The sequence below is a fragment of the Lonchura striata genome, chromosome 3 (genome assembly GCF_050655825.1).
Source record: "Lonchura striata isolate lonStrDom1 chromosome 3, ASM5065582v1, whole genome shotgun sequence".
Taxonomy (NCBI): domain Eukaryota; kingdom Metazoa; phylum Chordata; class Aves; order Passeriformes; family Estrildidae; genus Lonchura; species Lonchura striata.
In genome coordinates this window covers 5,728,191-5,742,596 of record NC_140705.1, presented here as the reverse complement: position 1 = coordinate 5,742,596, position 14,406 = coordinate 5,728,191, and the positions used below count along the sequence as shown (strand labels likewise).

At 34.7% G+C, this 14,406-nt stretch overlaps 2 protein-coding genes across 14 annotated transcripts in view; one reads left to right on the top strand and one right to left on the bottom strand.

Moving 5' to 3' along the window:
• Positions 1-8,857, bottom strand: part of RUNX2 (RUNX family transcription factor 2) — a 215,691-nt gene extending 206,834 nt beyond the window's left edge. For all 4 annotated transcript variants that reach the window (XM_077782468.2, XM_085576238.1, XM_021527232.4 and 1 more), the window contains exons 1-2: positions 8,717-8,857; positions 8,389-8,508 (exon numbers count right to left, since the gene is read on the bottom strand). In XM_077782468.2, coding sequence (XP_077638594.2) covers positions 8,389-8,446 — 58 coding nt within the window. In that variant the 5' untranslated portion in view covers positions 8,447-8,508; positions 8,717-8,857. The remainder of the gene's footprint in view (positions 1-8,388; positions 8,509-8,716) is intronic.
• SUPT3H (SPT3 homolog, SAGA and STAGA complex component) overlaps positions 1-14,406 on the top strand; it is a 260,596-nt gene that overhangs the window by 30,788 nt on the left and 215,402 nt on the right. The gene's annotated exons all lie outside the window — the stretch shown is intronic.

The following is a 14,406-nucleotide window of genomic DNA, read 5'->3' as shown; positions in this document are numbered from 1 at the left end:
AATATACTGAATAGCAAGAAAAATACAACACTTAGTTTTGAATGTACGGAGTTGGATGTAAGAGGGGTGGGAAGGAAGCAAAGTGAATGCCCTTTTTTCCAGAAAAATCCTTTTGGGAAAAGAGAACATTTTTACTGGTGTACACTAAGGTACGGCGCCTAAGTAAATAGTTGCTGCTTTCTGGTGCTGTCAGTTTTAAATAAACCATTCATTGTTATGGATTGGTTATTTCACAAATACCCAAATGCAGTGGAGTTAAACTTTGATACCACTGATTGGAAAAATGCTGATGAACTCTCTTAGTGTAAATTTATATGGATGGTCTTACTGAGAGGAAATAAGTTTTGCAGATTGTGTTAGGCAGTAAATACACTGCGGGCTGTAAGTGCTCTGTCACAAAGCTGCTCCTGTGCTCGGGTATTGTACAATAGCTGGTAGAATTAATTCATCAAACTCTTGTTAATAATGAGTCACTAAGCTAGACCAGATGTGTCCCTTCAGTGTTACAGAGCAAATGTGACAGTTCTTTTTTTCCTAAAAGCTTTCTATTTAAAGGTGAATAGATGATGCATTTGAGTGAAAGTTACTCCTGGAATTTATGCAGAAAATGCTACAAGGACATTAGTATCACGGCAGTTTGGTGTTATGGCCCACCTGAAAGGCTTTTGGAGACGTGTTAAAGTAGCAAATTCTGACACTACAGTCCTCAGAATTTTATTTTTTAAAGTCATATCTTAAAATGCCTTTTAATTGAATCCTGTTTAATTCATGTAAAATTACTCTTGCTAATTCTACATGAAGATTTGTGCTCACAGTAAATTATTAATGTATTTTATTATTACAAAAAGGCAGTTGTGGATGATTATCAGCTCTTAGGAGAACAATTCTGCATTTTTATCAGGGATCTTTCCATATCAATGTGGTGTGCTTTTTTTTTATGTGAGCCCCTTCAGTGGAAATATATCGCACTGTGTCAAAAACACCAGCTGACCTACAAATAAGAGTACTTTGGCTAAAATGTGTTTTAACTTTGAAAGTTGAGGTGAGTTAAGAGTGGCTGGTCTGATGCCCACAAAAGCAGCTTCTCTCATCATTGGGCTATGGGAAGGAGTAAGAGGGTACGAAGGAACTGACACCAGACATGTCTGGTCTCATAATTTTTACCTAGTATTCTAAAACCACTATTTCTGGCATTTTTTTATTTCACTACAAGCACTAACACTTAAAATTTATCTAGGACACTGTGGTAGCATTAATAAACATAGATTTTAACAAATATTAGTACAGGACCTTGGCAAGTTCCTCCACTGCATATTAGCAAGATATGTGGAGAGTGGCAAATATTATTGGGGTACTGCTGGCAAATCTGAATGCAATAGCACATTCTCCTTTACGGCTGCAGTGCTAGAGTGGAAAATACCGTACCGAAAGAGAAGTCTTCTAAATTCATGCTATTGCTAGTTTGACTCCTTGAACTTGAATTTCACAATTTTAGAACTGTAAGTAGGAATTAGAGGCTTAAGCTGTGTACCTATGTGTATTTGTACATACACAGCTCATTAACATTTCTTAAAAGAAAGAATACCCTGTTCTAATACCATAGATGGATACATTAAATTTTTGTATGCTTTTAACTCTGTCTTTTCTGATTTGTGTTTATATGAATTACAGGTCTTTTGAGGGATTAACATTATCTGGTAGCCAATGTACTTAGGTGTAATTATTTATCTATATTGTTTTTCCTTAATGAAAACATAAGCAACCCTTTCTTTTGCTTAATGTGTATAGGGTCATATATATTAAGTGTGTCTGACAGAGAAATTCAGTTGAGTAATTACTAATGACTTGTAACATCCCTCTGCTCCGATTTGTTCCAGCAGAGCCACTGCACACAGCATATGGTGCATATAGATGCAAATGCATCTCGTTAGTGTTAATTTTCATTGTGATCAAGGCTGGATCCTGTTCCTCTGAACAGTATTATATTATGTAACTGGCAGTGGCTCTGTCTTTCTGTTTCAGTAAACCACAGAGTAGATTTAGATCTAAGATATCTGACCATGAGGGATAAGTAAACAATGGTTTGGCACACTTATGCTTCAAATAAATTCTGGGGAAAATAAATGTATGTAAGGTCATCAGCTTTTAACTTTCCTTAATCAAGAAAATGAATGATAATAAATTTTAAGTCATTATGAAATGATAGCAATTCTGAGGAAATAGAATATGTAAAATAAGCTGTCTATCAGAAATATAGTAATCATATTTGAATGAATTCCTGCCAAAAAATTTTGCCATGGCATTTTTAGCTATTACGTATTAAAATTTAAAACTATTGTTAAATCCAGAATTGCCTGACCTTAATGAATATGGCATTTTTAAGAGACAGAGAGAAAAAGAAACTGTTTCTACCCTTTTTTGTAAAAATAATAGTAGTTTTATTAGAGGTGAAAAGATATGAAAACAATTTAATATGAATATAGTGGATAATATACGAAAATACTTTTTAAAGCACCCTATGTATTTAAAGGAGAATGTATCCTTTTTTAATTTAATCTTTTGCTATTCTAAAATTAATTTTTATAAATAAAAACATTTAATAAGGAGTAGGTTGTGCAAAATAATTTAACTGCTCTAATTAAAATTACTTCAGCAGTCAAGAGAGTCAGGAGAAAACCTGTGGAGTTTTCCCTTCTGGGGCAAGTTCCTACATGAAATAGGAAACTTAAAGCTACATGAAGAAGGTTAGAACAGTGCACAGTATGGTAACAAGCAGAATAAAAAATATATACAGGAAACAGATGCATGAATAATGGATTTTTTTTTTCAATTGGAAGTGTTAAACTGTTTTATGATACAGTAATCTGAGTTTATTTTGTCTTTGTGCTCATCTTTAAAATATTCTCTTTAGGGTGTGCTTTTCAGTATGTTAAGTGGCAAGTCTTATATTTATTTGTAGAAGAGAGCATGTTTATGTAAGGAAACGTGCTCTTAGATTTAGGCTTTATTAACTTAAAAACAAAAACACCTGAGAGCAGAAGATAGACCTCCTCAGCCTGTTTCCCATAAGACTTTAGAAGGCAGTTTGGAATGAAGATATCTGATAGAAATAAAAGCTATTTTATGTAATGTGAGTACAAATGAATTTTGTCGGTGAGAGTAGATATTTGGGGGGGGTTGTGATGGAGGAGATAGATGCAGGTGACTTTTTCGCTGGATGAAAATTTATGGATAATTCCTAAATCTGGCAAAATTTCCAAGGAAAATCATTGTCTATTAATTTATTTCTGTGTATACTTATCAGAATATATATTGCATTTATTCCATTTAGACAAATTAATTTTTATCTTGAAAATAACAGTTGTATGTTTTCTTGTTGCAGTTTCTTAACTGCTTGTATGAAGCTTGGATTCTCCCAGTGCTGAAGTTAAGACCCTAAAATGGTTCAGATTTTACCATCTTAAACTCACTATTTATCTTGAGGCTGACTTAATTAAAATATTATATACTCTAGGGCATATTAAACATGGCAATTTATTGTAATTCTTATTAATGGTGTGTATTTAATGAGTTTTCAGAACCAACTCCTTCACCTACAACACACAATGTTGATTTTTATTGGGTACATAGAGGGAAACATGCAGATGGTCTGATTTTCAGGAGGTGCCCAGCCCTGACAGCTGCCCTTGGCTCCTGTTGTATTCAAGCAGGAGAAATGCTGGTGCTCAGCACCTTTGCAGCTTGGCAAGCACAGGATAATTCCTCCCTTCCCTCTCTGATTCAATGTCCACAGAATGTGCTGGACTTGGGTGTAAAATAATACCAGATTCTGCTTGTGTCTTCAGCTTTTTGCATTGTTAGAGTTTTAGCAAGTATTTCTTAGTTGTTATTGATGTTGTTCATTGATGTTGTCTGCCACAAGGTGTGACAGTCCACAAACACAGTTATTATCTGTCTCTCTTGAACTGTCTGTGCTGCCTAGTTAGCATTTCTTGCCAGAATTGCTAGCTTCTTTATTTTTCCCTTTTTTCTTTAATGGGTGCAGTATTAGATGTTCGTTATTTACTTATGGCTGCTCTGAGCTTCTTGTTGCTCATTAAAAAGTACAACTCTCTTCTGAAAGCAATTGGGAAAATAAAGGTATAAGGTGCAATTTTAATATTAATATTAGTCTGACTATGACCAAGAAATCACAGAGCTTGAGAGGAATTTCAGTATTATTGTTATGCTCTTAATGTGGGGTGGCAGAGCCTTTAAATATTTCTGGTATAGTAGTTAATACAGCATGGAAGTTTGATATTTGTACAGTTTGTAAAGGAATTTGAGGTGTTACCCTATTTTGACTTCAGTTTTCAAGTATGCACTGGTGCATCATTAATCATAGGAAATGCAAAAATAAATAATATAGTCCCTTTGGATTTTTCATGTGAATACTTACCTTTTCCTTTTTTTGTATATACAGTTGAGGTATTTAGGTAACCCCTAACCTTTTGCTTCAACAAGGAGGTACAGTATAAAAATATTACCACAGTCTTCATATGAGCAGTTCTCTCTAAGAAAACCTCTAGATGAATATTTATTGAAAAAAAGCAAAGTTGCAACACAGAATGACTTAGCTTGGCCTGAATATTATATTTTAGACCACCAGTGAATAAAATTAAAAGCACATGGATTTTGAATAACTAGAAAAGGTTGTAATTGATTAGCACGGCATGAAAGTATTGAAGTGGAGTGAGTTTTGATTTGTGAATGGTCCTATTCAATAGAGATTAATCCTGTATGTTTGATAAAATCTTAGTACCCCTAATGAGATAGGATTTTTTTCCTCTCCCAGTTTATTTAACCACTAGATACTCTGATATTCTTCTAACAAACTGGAACATTTTGATCTTACTGAATTTTACATCGGAGTAGTTGATTTAAACAATTGGCTATTAATAGTTCATTTAAGGCAGCTAATTAAACAGATCAGTGCATTTTACTGCCTGCAGACCTTGTAAGGGATGAAGAGCAATCCTGCAGGGTTTGGGGCTTTCAGATAACAGCAGCCTCCATGCGAAGCTGCAGCTTTCTTAATGCACGTGAGAATACTCATTCCTGCATAGTTTTCAGTATTATTATTATTTTTTTATTGCTAGTATTTTAAATTCTATTTTATGCAAAGAGCAGTGATTCCTGAGATTTGGCTTAGCATTCACAATAGTATGAATACTTTAAACAGAGCTAGAACATACAGAAAACTGCTTTCTATACACAGATAATAAAAAATAATTTCTTATCAGTCTCCTAATTAAAATAAAAAACCCCTATAAGATTCCCTAACAACCAGTAAAGCAGATAAGAATTGAAATTTACAAAAGGTTTGGCATTTTTCGATGAAGAAGATATTGAGGAGTATTTTAATATAAGCAGAGTAATTTTTTTGTTGTTAACTTGAAGACTTTAGATTTACTGTATCTCCGTTGGGATCAGCTTCCAGAAATTACATGTGAAATAATTGGTTGAATTATTAGCTAGACTGGGATCCTATTTCCTTCTTTCATTGGATTCTTCCTCTGAAGATGCAGAGAATATAGTTGAAGATGCCTTTTCCTATTTTAAAATTGTAGTTGTTTTTGGAGGTATTTAAGAAGGTTTTCAGTCTCTGAAATACTTTGAGTAAACAATGTTTTCCAAATTTTATACCAAATATGCTGTTTGAGTTTTTGGTTTTTTTTTGCATAGTGTTTATTTTGAGCCTTTTTTTTTCTCTTCATATGTTATGGATGTAAATATGATAGCCTTTGCTGGTTGAAATAAATTCAGTTTGATTTAAAAGCCTGAAAAGGTTTACACAGGCTCAATGCAGTCAAAACCAGTGTATAACTAGCACAAGGTAGAGAAAATCTGGATGGGAAACCCAGAGTGTAGTTAATTAAAATGTGTTAAATTGGAAAGGAGTATATGTGTTTGCATGAACTAAGAAAGGATCCTTCCACTTAGCTACTCTAGTTTTTCCCTTTCATATGAAATCAAAAACACATAGACAAAAATGAGTGGAATAAAAGTTTTCAGGAATATCGTTAATGGCACAAATTAGCAACCATGCGGGTTAATCATGGCTCTGTTTTCTGGCCCTGTTATGACTTGTCATTATGTTTCATCAGTTCAGTCTTGAAGAGAAACAATTAAACTCAACAGTCCTGAAAGGATGGGAAGAGAAGGACAGTACAGAAAGGAAGAACAGATCGTGCATTCTGAGGTGCTGCTGCATCACTGAACGGCAAATTCATGAGCAGCTTGGGCATTCTGGCTTTTTTTTAAACAATAATTTCTTCCTCCTTTTTATAAAAGTGGGTTTTCCAAAATACGGTTTCAGTTCAGGTTACACTGCTTACACACTCACAGAGCTGATGAGATTTTGTAGTCCCTTGCATCTATTGTTTGTGTCCAAAGTGAAATTCAGGTATCCAACTCTATTTAGTGAAGTTCAGGAAAAGTATTAAGCACATTATCACAGTACTTCCCAGTGGCATTAGGAATTATCAGAAGTAGGTGAATTAAGCAGTCAGACTTAGTGTTTTGATAATTTTAGCCAACTAAATTTCTTCTAATCTCTTTTGGAAGTAAAAGCAAAAGAAAGTCCCTATACATGTAAACTGTATTTCCTGTTGTAAACACTGGGATAATGTGGTCTGGCTACGCTTCTGCTGTGCTTTGCTCAGACACCAGTTTGGGTAGAAAAGCTGCTTTGCCGGGTCTGTGTTTGCATTTCAGCTCAGTGTTAGGGGTATTACAGCTGCATGACAGCCACAGGTCATGTTATCTCATCTGATATCTAGAGGTCATGTATTAAATTGGTCACCCCTCCTGCAAGAAGCAATTTCTTAATTTCTGTTCCTACACCCGGTCTCAGAGTTTCTTCATATGCTTAACTGGGAACCAGTCAAAGTGTGTGAAGTAGGAGGAGTAAAAGGCACCCCAGTCACTACAATAATGGGGATGTATGTACTGGAAATGCTTCTAGCATTGTTGTTTTTCATGAAGGGGGGCAAGGGAGGGAAAGAAATAAGTTTAGCTACGGTCCCAACATAATTTCAACATGACGGACACCATTAAGAAAATCTTGTAAGTTTTCACTTTTTTTTTCTTTCCTAAAGGTTTCAGAATTTTCAGTTTGTCTGTCTGAACTGCCTCAGTAAAAGATGCTTTGAAAAAAAATTTGTTACTGTACTTGCAGTTCATCAAGTATGATGATAATAAAGCATTTTCCAGTATACTTTAAAATATAACTTCATTTTACTTGCAGATAAATCAGTTAAAGTTTATTTGATTCTATTTAGCATTTGTGAGATACTGTCTACTGATTTTAAGTCTTTGAGAGGATGAAGCTTTTCAATGTAAGCAAAGATAGAGGTGCAATTTTATAGTGTATTTATGTGTTTTATGAACATTTATATGTGCAGTGCATATAAATAATTACTTCAGCATATACATATATGATTTCTTAAAGGAATCTGTGTTTACAGTTCAGAATATTGAAGTAAATATTTGGCAGTGCTCTTCTACAGAGAGCACTTTTTTACATCCCAATTTGAATTAAACTTAAAATTCAGCAGCATGTTAGATCATGTATTTTTTTATTTCATAGCTTAATATTTTCATGCATGAAAGTTTTGCCTTGTTCATAATAAGTGTAATGAGAAGAATTTGCTTTTACAAATGAATATATTATCAAACAAGCTTTGCTATGAATTGAGGGCAACTGAGGACTAGAAAACTGCAGATTTACACTGATAATTTCATCTGAGATATATGCATAAAAATAAGATGCCTGGAACAATGATAGGGCAGTTTTGGGTAGGATAGGCTGCAGTATGCTACACACTACTCATTTTAATCAGGTTTAGAGAGCAAGCAGTCTGAACTCTGTGGTTTAAGTCTTTTACAGTATCTTTCGTTAATCACTCACAGTGGATATATCTGAAAGTGTTACCAGAGTTCTTAATGAGATTTTCTGAGCTGCTGTTGATTAACTCACTAATTTATCTTTTGCCCTAAGATAATACTAAACATTTTGCTAGATGCCATTAGGTTCTTTCAAATTTGTGCAGCTACACCTTGACTCCGGTGACAGCTGAGCACACCTGCTGTCAAACACTTAGGACTGAGCCACCAACTTCCCTTTGCTGAGCATGCCAGCTAACAAATTTGTTCTTATATCTACAGAAGCTATTTACAGTTACTTTCCCCCCCCGCAAAAAAAAACCCCAAACAACCAGGTATACTATTTTAACATTCTAACATCCCATTCAGCATTTTTTTCCTTAGATAGCTACAACCAGTATTGTTCAAAGTAAGAAAGCTCTTGACAGCGAAAAACAGAAGCTCAAATATTGCAGCACTTACCCCAAAAGAAGTTTTGCTGACATGGTGTCACTGAACTGAACAGGCTGTTTGATGCCATAGTCCCTCTCGGTTCACGCAGAGCTTTCACCTTCTGGTGCAAATACTTCTTGGATCCTCAAACTGAAAACACAAACCATAGCCAAACCTTGTTTTAGTTTTACTGTGTCCCTGGATTGCATAGACTCTATGGTTGGTTTTTTCTCTGTCAAAAAATTGTGTAGTGCTGGTAACATGTGAAAAGGAAGGCAACAAAACAAAAAAAAAGAGAATGAGCAAATATTTGAAGGACCTACTATTACTGCATAGACTGTGGTTAGAGAGCACTTACTGACTCTGTTGGTCTCAGTGGCTGGTAGTGACCTGCGGAGATTAACCATTTAAAAACCAGAGACTCCTTTCTGTCCTCCTGGAGAAAGTTTGCACCGCACTTGTGGTTCTGTGGTTGTTTGTGAGGCGAATGAAGCATTCACACAATCCAAAAAAGCAAAAGCTTTAAAACTCCTTTTTTTTGCAAGCACTGTTACTGGAGCGAACGAGTCATGTGGCTGTGACATCAGAGGACTCCAAGTAGGACTGCCTACACTGTGGCTTTTTCTTTCTCTCTCTCCTTTTTTTTTTTCTTTTCTTCTTTTTTTCTTTTTTTTTTTCCTTTTAAATTTTTTTTTAAATTTTTTTATACTTTGACAAAAGGCTCATGTAAGGCCCTTCCTGGCATTCAGAGGGACATAGCTTTTTAATTTTTGTGACTCATGAGGCTTTGGAGAGAGTACAAAATGCTCTAAGAGCCCAAACTTCTGTACAGTTAAAGCATATGGACAGCAGAACTTTATTTGTACTCTCAGTTCAGGTTCCCCCCACTCTTCTTCCCCCTCCTTTTTTTTTTTTTTTTCTCCTCCCATTCTTCCCTCTCCCTCCTTTATTATTGTGTCTGTGGAAAAGTGAGCAAAATTGGCACAAGTGGCTGTGTGAAATTCTGAACAACAGTGATGATTTACAATAATTTACATCTTTGGATTGTATCACGATCTTGGGTCTGCTTCATATTTGCTGGGTGGCTGGATTCCTTCTGTTTTACTTTTTCTCCTTGTCGTCTTATACTTGTGAATCTGTAACTCATTGTAAGAAACTTTACCTTTCTTAAGGTCTAGTAGCAGGCTGCTTGTTGTAGTTGTGTTTTTCGCTGTAATTGGCTGTCACAGAAGTGTTAGTCTGGGGATTCCTTTGCAAATCTTAAATCATGTCTGCCTTGCTTTGCATGCCTTCAAAACTACTTGACAGTTTTATGTGATGCAAATTAAGGGTAATTATGTTTCTTTTAGATTTGGGGCAAAATATGTCGTTTGGATATCATAACTGGTTGTGTGCTGCAGCCCGGGAGTGATGCTTTGGAACACCGGCATTGGGAGGATTTAATGTGGATGTTGTGTAACAGAGTGAGCTGGGAGGGTTGGGAGGTTTTGGTTGTGCTTACATTAATTCCTTATTGTACTTCTGGTGTTTAAGGGAAATAGAACAGTCTCAAACTTTTGGGGAGACTATAAATAACTTCATTCACCAGTTAATGTTAACACTTAGTTTTAAAATGAAACATAAATTTGATGCATATGTAAGACTCAAATACTTAATATCATCTGTGTGCATGTGTGTGTGATATTTTTTTATATACTTAACATATTGTAACTTTGACTTTGATTGTGTAACATAAACCTTGACTGTACTGGTATGGAGTGGGTTAACAAAAGCAGTATTTTTTTGTTTATAATAGAGGCTTTGAAATAAATTGCAAAATGCTGTGTGTAGTAAGGAATAATGTGCACAGACAGTGTGTATTAGTAGTCTTGATTCGCTCACTCAGATTCAGAACAAAATTGGAAACATCTTTGAGAAAGTATCTCATTTTTTGCCTCTTTGGACATTATATCTAGAACTTTTCATATTATCCTGATTGTACCACAGATGCACTGTAATTTTAAGTTTAGCTGAATGAATTTAAATTTTTTTTCCTTTTTTTTGGTCTTTTTTGGAGGAGCAGAAGAACCATGTAAAATATTTTCTAGATATCGTTTGGCTTTTATTTGTAAAATAAAATACATCTCTTTGATGCTGCCATCCCTCCTTTTTTGTTTTCCTCTTTGTCCTGAGCTTTCTTGGTTAGAAGTTGGCCAGGAATTGTGTGATATGAATAGCTAGAGGTGTGGGTGGAGACCAGATTCTCTGTTTTTTGGAGATGAGACTAATAAGAGGGGATTTTTCAGTGAAAAATAGATTGTTTTGATTTTTTTATATCATTATTAAAAAACATAACATTTCTTCATAAAAAATTCTTTCTTAATAATTATTTTGAGGTAAATTGTATTGTTCTTCGTTCAGTGCTTTGAGAGCTGTTACATGTTGCCAAACTTAGAGAATTCTGCCATAAAATGAAGTGGAGTGTTCTAGAAAAAACCCATTCCACTTAAAAATTAGGGTGATATTTAATTCTCCTATTCATTGATTGCTTTATTATTGTTTTTTCTGTACAGTTAAGAGCATCAGTAAAAAAAACTTAAGGGTATAAAAATAATGGAAAGAATACTAATCTTTTAATATACAGATTATATTTATATGCATTAAAGTTTCAATCAGCTTATGATACAGCAAAAGCTTTTGGAGGTTGCTGCCTCTTATTTGGGAAACTCTTAAATTGTAAGTTTGGAGTTTTCAACTACAGTTACACATTTAAGGTATTGCTCAACTTCTATTTGATGGCAGGTATGCACAATATTTTTAAATAATAGATAACTGTTGACCTTAAATACTTATTTCCATTGATATGAAAAAAGTTGTTTGATTTTTCAAAACTCTGCACTTTATTTTTAGTCATAGTTTTAGTATTAGAATATTGAGCTTCCTACAGAAGTCTGAATATAAAAATTTATTGCATTGAAATGCTGTTCTCAGGCTTTCTACAGAATGGCTTTTTAATGCTTTCACTTGTGTATGCAGTTATTCTCTAACTTTGTTGCTGTGCTTTGATCTGATACCTGTAAGATTTTTTACTTTTTCACCTGTTCAAATCAAGAGCACTACAAAGAAGTCTTCATCTAATAAAGCAAAACACATTAGAAACAGAGTAATTGAGATGTAGTTTGTAAAAACTTTCACTGATAAAAATGCATTTTTTTAAATATAGAAACATTGTAAAGCAAAATTTTGAGGCCAAATACCTGTGAAACTGGTGGTTTCTTTTGGTATAATTTGCACTTCTGATGGTGCAGATGCAAGAATTCTGAAAATCCGCTGTGTAAATCAGTGTCTTGATTATAGACTAATGCTTGACGGGCTCTTGTTTAAAGGTAGATCTACAAAAATGGAAGTTCACTCCTGAGTTCCACAGGGGATGCTTTGAGTCCCGATTGCACTTACAAAGGAAGTATTATGCTAAGGAATTTCTCTGCTAAACTAAGAGCTTGATCTTTGATGACAAATGAAATCTAAAAGGCAATTGTAATGCAACACTAAAAGATAATTACATCTTCTACTGTTCTTGAAACGTGTTTTGGAACTTTTAAGTTGTGCTTTATTTCCAAACATTTTGCCTTATGTCACTCAAAAGTTCAGCCAGCGTATAAACAGTGTGATACCCTGCTGAAAGTTTATTTGTACTTAAATGTTTGCTTCTATGCTACAACTGGAATTATATAAATACTCTACTTAGAGCAGTGTGATGACAAACTTGTTAGGTTGCATTTCATTACAAGTTTTACAGTATATACAATAACAAGATGCTGATTTTTATAATTCAGAAAATCCTGGTGCAGTTTTCTCAGATGCAGGTATTCACGGTAGGTGTTGTTAACGTATTTGTTCCCACTAGAGCAGGTTTTTTCCTTTAAGTGAAACTTCTTTCCTTGGCTGTGTTTTTCAAATTGAGGAGTAATTAAAATTTTTAGAGGAAGAAAACTGTTTTCTGTGGGTTCACAGCCAGTACATTTAAAATTTTGTTTGTTTTCAAATACTTGCACATTTTGGCAAACTTCTGTTGTTAGACTTGGGAATTTTGTAGACTTCTCATTTCCATCACATCTGCAAGAGTAGAGTATGTTGATACTAGCCTTTTAAAGCAAAGACTAAAACTTCCAGTTGATTAAAAAAATTGCAACAGCAAGGTTATTTCAGCATTCCTTCATTTTAAAATAGTACATATTGCAAGAGTAGCAGTGAGCATCTGAGTGTTACTGCTGCCTTCCTCTGCCTCAGAACCTTTCTCTAGGTGAGATATGGTTTGAAGTGGATGGTGCCTGGGACCATTAATGTAGAGGGGGAAAAAATACTGTTCCTTTCTAGGGTAAACAAGTGTTGTCTGTTTTTTCTACAGTGCAGTAGGCTACTGAAGATCACCTTAAACTGAACTGTTGTTTAAATTAAAAAGATGGTCATCTCTTAACCAGTGAGTACATCATGGCATAGCAAGTAGTCAAAAATTGTTTTCAGTCACTTTGATTTGCTACTTCTCTCACTTCTTCATAGCATAGCAAAGTTATTCTCCAGTGAAATAATCCAACCCCTGATCAGGCTTTGAATAAGGGGCTGCATCTTAACGATTAGATGTGTCTCATCTTGAGTCTTCCTGCTCAGACGTTTTTTTTTGACAAGCATTGCTTTCCTATTGTTCTTAGATTTTGTAGACTATACAGCAACTGAGAAAAAAAGTCCTTTTGATTAGATGCACCCATTCTAAACCGTCAATATATGGTGCTTAAGATCATCCTAACCTCCTAGTTATTTTCTCCTTTCTGTATTTTTTTTTCTTCTTTTTTTTAAGTCAACTTGCAGAAAATATGGGAAACTTGTCTCATATAACAGCTGAGGATGTGGCTAGGTTAAGGCAGGAAACTGCTACCCACAATGCAATGTTACATACACTACCACTTAATAAAATTTATTTCAAACATGCTACTGACAAAACCAAAGAAAAATAATATCCTAACTATGCTAGTTAGTACACTAAATATATCTAGGGAAAAGTGAAAGTAATCTCTCTAGAGCCTTTCCTCCTTCTAGGATACAATGCTACTAGTAGTTAAACCAGAGCAGATCTCAGCAGTTAAAAGCAGTGACCTATTTTTAGAAATATTCATATTTCTCTGGAAATTAATGATTATGTGCTTTTTAGTAACAGTCAAAATCATTTTATACAGACAATTCAGATAAGTTCTCTTAGTTTTTCTGGTTGGCAAAATACCCTCTTAGGTAATTTTAAAACTTGCAGCTTTTTGTGCTTCATCCCATTTTCACTGAATCTTACCTTTACTGTAGCCAAGCAGCCTTTTACCTCTCCTTCCCACTTTTAATCTCTTTGTAGGTTGGTGTGAAAATATTTTCCAATCATACATGGGAAAGGAACTGCAAAGAGGAAAATTCACTTTCTTCAACCCTGAAGATTTAGGAGTTCCAGTTATTTTTATTGCCTGCATTTTGAACAGTGTAGCAATTTGTGAGAGGTAAATAATTAGGTTGAATTTTAAGATAAATTTAATAGACTCAAGTTTTCTGCAAAGATTTCCAAATATCAGACAGAGATAGATAGGAGATCACCAATGCTGTGCCACAAATGTCTTGAAAGTCTTGTTCTGGATATATTCTTGTTTCTGTTTGTTTTTAAATACGTGTATATTAAGGGCGATCCTCTTACAGGACGTTTTTGAAGCGCTTGCCTCTCTAGTTAGAGAACACTTATCAAGAACAGCTGCTGTAGTGCTGTGGATCCTATCCATGGACTCATGGTGGTCTGCTGAACAACGTTCTTCAAGTTTGACAGGTGAGACAGAGACTCTCCAGTGCCACTGCTTTTGGATGAATCTAGCTGTGGTTGGAGAAAGTGCATCTTGCCAAAATATATGGGTAAGACCACACACAGTCTTTAAAATAGTTATTGTAAGCTTATTTTTAGGCAGTATATGTCTTGACAGTTCTTTTATTTGCATGCTGGTTTCACTGCTGCTTATAGATTTTTCATTTATTTTAGTAATGGCAATT